The sequence below is a fragment of the Spermophilus citellus genome, assembly GCF_964194105.1.
Source record: "Spermophilus citellus genome assembly, chromosome: X".
NCBI classification, from domain to species: Eukaryota; Metazoa; Chordata; class Mammalia; order Rodentia; family Sciuridae; genus Spermophilus; species Spermophilus citellus.
This window is the reverse complement of record NC_138190.1, coordinates 30,564,043-30,570,046: the sequence shown is the minus strand read 5'-3', so window position 1 is coordinate 30,570,046 and position 6,004 is coordinate 30,564,043. Positions and strand designations below refer to the sequence as shown.

General features: G+C 34.1%; 1 protein-coding gene across 1 annotated transcript; it reads right to left on the bottom strand.

Annotated features, from left to right (window-relative positions):
* Window positions 1-3,951: 3,951 nt before the first annotated feature.
* Window positions 3,952-4,495, bottom strand: LOC308639884 (eukaryotic translation initiation factor 5A-2-like; the record flags this gene model as incomplete). Its single annotated transcript, XM_081278260.1, has 2 exons — window positions 3,952-4,169; window positions 4,267-4,495. The coding sequence occupies 2 exons, from the start codon at window positions 4,493-4,495 to the stop codon at window positions 3,952-3,954; spliced, it is 447 nt and encodes a 148-aa protein (XP_081134386.1).
* Between the last annotated feature and the right edge of the window lie 1,509 nt (window positions 4,496-6,004).

Sequence of the window (6,004 nt, the reverse complement as noted above, 5' to 3'; positions counted from 1 at the left end):
TTTTATAATTTATATATATATGTGTGTGTGTGTGTGTGTGTGTATAATACACACACATATACATACATACATACACACAATGGAATATTACTCAGCCTTAAAGAATAATGACATTATGGCATTTGCTGGGAAATGGTTGGAACTGGAGACTATCATGCTAAATAAGCCAATCCCAAAAACCCAAAGGCCAAATGTTCTCTCTGATATGCAGATGCTAACACATAATAAGGGGGCAAAGAATAGAAGAAGCTCAGTAGATTGGACAAAGGGGAATGAAGGGAAATGAGGGGGACAGCAGAATGAATCTGTCTTGACTTACCTATGTACACCATAGGAAATATATGCCACAGTGAATCTCTACATCATGTATAACCACAAGACTGAGATCTTAATTAGAATAAGGTATACTCCATGTTTGTATAAATATGTCAAATTATACTATACTGTCATGTATAAATGCAAAGAACTAATTTAAAAAAAGATCTAAAACTGCCTTCCACCATACATGCTTTGGTCCCTTTAGAATCAGAAATGAATTATCTTTGCCTTATTTTTCCTCCTTTCGTGAGGATTTAGGAGAGATCTTGAAGGCAAACCAAGTAGAACAATAAACCAAATTCTTACCCACTGCAAATTTTAAAAACATGGATTATTAAACACAAATTGCTAATTACATTTCTCTGTTTATGAGAGATGGTAAGGGGGGTGATGAATAAAGATGTCATTAAGCACCACTAATTACCAATGAAATGATACCAGCAGGGGAAAAATCCCACTGTACTAAAATAGTAAAGGAAAAAATAAAGAAGCTTAATAATATTATTTGATGCATTCATCCAATAAAGAAAACACATTTTGAGCCTTTCTTCAGAAGACTCCTAGAGGTAATGATGGATGTTGACAATTCATTTTTTTAAACCAATGTTTAAACTGTATTATTAGTACATATTTGAAAGAAAAGGACTCATGGAATGGAAAAAATCTTCCTGGTACAGACAAAAAAGAAAAAAAAAGGTCTTAATAATTTCATAGCCATTTTTTAACCACTAAGATAGAAGAGATGCATATTGCTATCCTCAGTATAAATGGGTGCAATTTCTAGCTAAGAATACAATACCATCTCCCCCATTTTCATGGTGTTCAGAGTGACATTTTAATTCTCATTACATTCCTCCTTGATTTCTGCCCATTATTATTGCCTTCTGTATAGTACTATTTCCTCATAATGTCTTAAACTTTATGCCATCTAAACATATTTCCTTGTCCAGTATAATTTTGAAACTTTATTAGTCATGCTAAATTAATTTTAGCCTACAGTGTAGAATACATGTTCTCGTGCCTCTGAAATGTATTTGTTCATTTTTAGGTGTTTCAAAGAATAAATTATATTACTGGATAATGCAACATAACAATTTCATGCCTCATTGTGCTTTTTATACTGATTGAACTTGTATGCTAAGGGAGCGGTTTTGAAAGTTAACAGCCACAGAGCTCTAAACCCAATGAATTCATGTTCTTTATCAAACAAACATGTTGTGGCCTGCAGAATTGACAAGAAAAAACAACATAAGTCAATTCCAGAAAGCAAATTGCTTTCCAATTTCTCTAAATCTCCAAATCATTAAGGAATATAATTCTTTTCAGTTAAGACCATAGTTTTTAATTAGACCAGGAGAAAATAAATTTTTCAAAAACAATGACATTGGCTTTATTTTTCCTTGCACATGAGGAGGAGCTAACCCACTTGAATCAAATGTATGAAATATGATATGTCAAGAGCTTTGTAATGTTTTGAACAACCAATAAAACAAAATTAAAAAAAAAATAAAAGAATAGGAGCTCCTGAAAAAAAAAAAGATCCTAAGGAAAACAAAATTATGTATGTATTTTCCTTTTTACTCCATTTCCCTTCATTCCAGCGAGGCTATGACTTTTGTCTCCATGAATCTGCTGCATGGTGCTTTGGGAAGAAAATGCCTTTCAGAGGTGAAAAAATAAAAATACTGTTTTCTGTCTGTGCCATCTTTGACAGGTTATGTAGCATTTCTTTTTTTTATAGTTTTAGTAAGGTGAAACTGGCATGAAATACACAGCATTTGTTTAAAATATACAGTTTGACATGTTTTGACAGCTGTATGTATACTCATATAGCCATCATCACAGTTCAGGTAATAAAAATATCAATAACCTCAAAATGCTTCCACATACCTGTTATGGTAGAAGTTAATAAAATATAGATAAAAATATTGATAAAAAGTATATGTATCAGTTAATGAGCTTGTGTTAGATCCTCACCCCCATGTTGCATTAAGTCAATATTAATGAATAGTTAAGTTCTCAGTGAATCTACTATTTTATAGCTTATTCTTTTCTACCAATAAGTCAAATCTTTTTTCATGACTGTAAGCCTTAAAGTCTCTGGTCTAAGAAACCGAGCTAGTTGGGTAGGAGAGAGCTGGACATTGTAATAAACATACAGACACAAGCCCCAGGATTGGTTGACATCTTGAGCAAATGTTTATGAGTGAGCATGGGGCGAGGGGGCGGGTGTGTGCATCAAAGGCATTAATATCATTATTGGAAGTGGACCTGAACTTCATCAACATATGATACCAGGGGATGGGGATTTGCAAAATTTCATTGCAAGGAAACCATTGTCTGATGGTACAAAATGGTGTACTGAGACCCTTAGCTCCCAAAAGGAAACTTTGTTTATGAGTCTCCATGAAGGCAATTGGTATAATTGTGTACATGTTCTCAGTCAAAATGTTTGAGATTCATCACTTGTAGGATAACAGACCATGCACAAGTACTTGTATAGAAAAAAACCACAAGAAATTTATAAAGAATCTATTTGTGTGTGAGAAAAGGAATGGATGTGGAAAAGAAAAAGATAAGATTTATACTACATTTTTCAGAGTTAAAAAGAATTCCATGTCGACTGTAACTGTTCCCTGATTTAAAAATGCCATTCGGTGGTTAGATTGTTTTAAATTCAATCTCACTAGCTTTCTGTTAAAATGCATTTATATAAAGCTACTTTATTTTTTATGCTCATTACAGAGGTCTCAAGTAAAAACTTAGAATTTACCAACCTCCTTTGCCACTCTCCTTTTTCTTTTTTGCAGTCTGACTTGCTCATTTTCACTCAATATCCTGCTGTCAATGACAAGAAAGTACTAAAACCACCATGTAAGGTTTAAGTCTACCAACAGTGTGGCAAAGAATGGTATGACCTAGGTAATATATATCATTCCACACAGCCAGAAAGGTAACTGCTGCTTTTTTTTTTAACACAATATCTTTATTTTGTTTTTTTATGTGGTGCCGAGGATGAAACCCAGTGCCTCACGCATGGTAGGCGAGAGCTCTACCTCTGAGCCACAACCCCAGCCCCCTGATGCTTTTTGATTTTTGTTTAAAGATTTGTGTTTGAAAAAAAATTGTTTGCTACACACAGGATAAAACTATTTTAATCCATAATCTATGTGTTCTATGACATTAAGTCTGAAATTAATGCAGAGCAATTCAACTTAATTGTGGTATTTCAATACCACCAAATGTTACATTATCTCTTTTAAAACCCTGGTTTACTAATCATTTTGTTAAAATTAAGGAATGATTTGCTCAGACAAATCACATTTGCTGAAGCTTTATGTTTCTTGGACTCCCATCCTGAAAACCACAGGAATGTTATAGGAAAGACACAAAAATAATTTTAAAAAATAATTATATATCTTGATTTTTTTTCAAGTTACCAACTACCTGCAAAATGAACCAGCACAATTTCAAAACAGTTTTTTAAAAATGAGGTTGCTTATGAAGGCCATAGCTTTGGTGACAACTTAGAACCAAACTTTGGAACTGCAGTTGATCTAGACCTAAACTGTTTGCTCATGCCTGATGACCCCATTTATTTGCAGGGGTTTATGGCTACAACATATTCTTCACTCACTGCACATGTGACATATCCCTGAACATCTTCAACTGCATTGTACTTTGTTCTATTTCTTTGCCTAGTTCACCTTCTGGCAGTTTAAGATCCTCATGAACTTCACTAGTTTCTGTCAGCAGGGAAAGGTAACCATCCTGAATGCATATCAGTTGATAATCATTTCTCTTAATATTTGGAACATCCATATTGTGAGTAGAAGGGCAAACATCTTGGGCTGGGGCTATAACTCAGTTGGTAGAGTGCTTGCCTTGCATGCACAAGGCTCTGGGTTCAATCCCCAGCAACACACACACACACACACACACACACACACACAAAAGAGCAAATATCTTCATGTTTTTTGCCTGTGAAAATATCAATTCCAACTAGGTATACCTTGGCATGACCGTGTTTTCCACTTTGGGAAGTTGACATCTCCACTATTTTGCATTGTCGTCCTTTGAGCACCACAAAGTCATTTTTGCTCAGGGCCAAGCAGTGCATAAGATAAGTGCTGGAAGCCTCCAAATCTCTGGTAGTGAAATCAATATCGTCCACCATGGTGGGCTGGGGAAATGCTAAGTTTTTGAAAGAAACTCAGCAGGCACAGAACGCCTATCTTCTGCATACCTGCACTAGTTCCTTGTAGCTACCTAAAATGCATATATTTAAATAATGTTTAAATAACAGATGATTGAAAGTGGTATAAGTGGACTTTTGGAAATTTATTTTAAAAATCACACTATTTTTTAATATTTATTTTTTGGTTGTAGTTGGACACAATACGTTTATTTTATTTATTTTTATGTGGTGCTGAGGATCAAACCCAGGGTCTTGGATGTGCTAGGCAAGCACTCTACCCCTGAGCCACAATCCCAGCCCCTACACTGTTATTGAAAGATCCACACTAGAACACTCACAGAGCTATAAAGTTATAATTATTTTTCAGCTGTGGATCTCATAGTTCTACCACAGTTCCTTTTATTGTGCTTTTAAAATAGTATAATAGGGAGCCAGGCATGGTGATGCACACCTGTCATTCCAGAGACTTCGGAGGCTGAGGCAGGAAAATTGCAAGTTCAAAGCTAGCCTCAGCAACTTAGCGAGACCCTAAAGAACTTGGCAAGCCCTTGTTTATAAATAAAATACAAAACTAGCTGGGGATGTGGCTCAGTGGTTAAGCACCCCTGGGTTCAACCCCCACACCCCCCAAAAAAGTATAATAGGGAGCACTGGATAGAGTATACCTGAAACAATTTAAAATTTATGAGAATAGTTGAAATGATATTAGGCCAAACCATAAAAAATGTCACTTGCATAGGTCAATATCATCCAAATATGGGCGATTTAATATAACTAAATATAATTTACATTATATATTATATAATTTAATATAATTAATTTAATATAATTTACACTAATAGCCATTTGACTACTCTCAGGTTAGCTTTCCCAAAATACTGAAATGGTAACTGTGCATATTTAACTTATCTGTTCTTTTAAAATATATTATTACTTTGCTTGTTTCTACCTCCTTGAGTGATGTGTCTTAATTATGAACTAAGTCTAAAGTTACACAGGAAGCCTGTGTCATGTCCTAGTCATTGTGGATGTGGGAATAAAAAAATTGTCATTTAAAGACAATTTTAGAATGAATACTAAATGACTAATTTTTGAAGCCATATTATATGCTTATATATGTTTTACCAACAAAAATTTTGTAATAATTCTGTGAGGTTCATTAGACAATGAGTATTTTAAAGAGGAGGACCTAAAATCCACCAAGACTGAGGAATTTAAGACAAGACAATTACAAAGAGAAGACTAAATATGTGATTTATCCCTCATGTTTCAAACTCTTTATGCTCTCACTAGTTTTTCTCTTTTTCATATATTTTGCACTTCAATTTAAGTAGAATAACAGTAGTTTAATTGTATGAAGGTGAGAAAATATGGGTTACATGAAAAGAACGGTTGTGTTCTGGGAAAAATAAATATGATTAACAATTTATGTATATGGCATACTGACAAGTCATACAAAAGAACATACAAACAGCCATTAAGAGATTT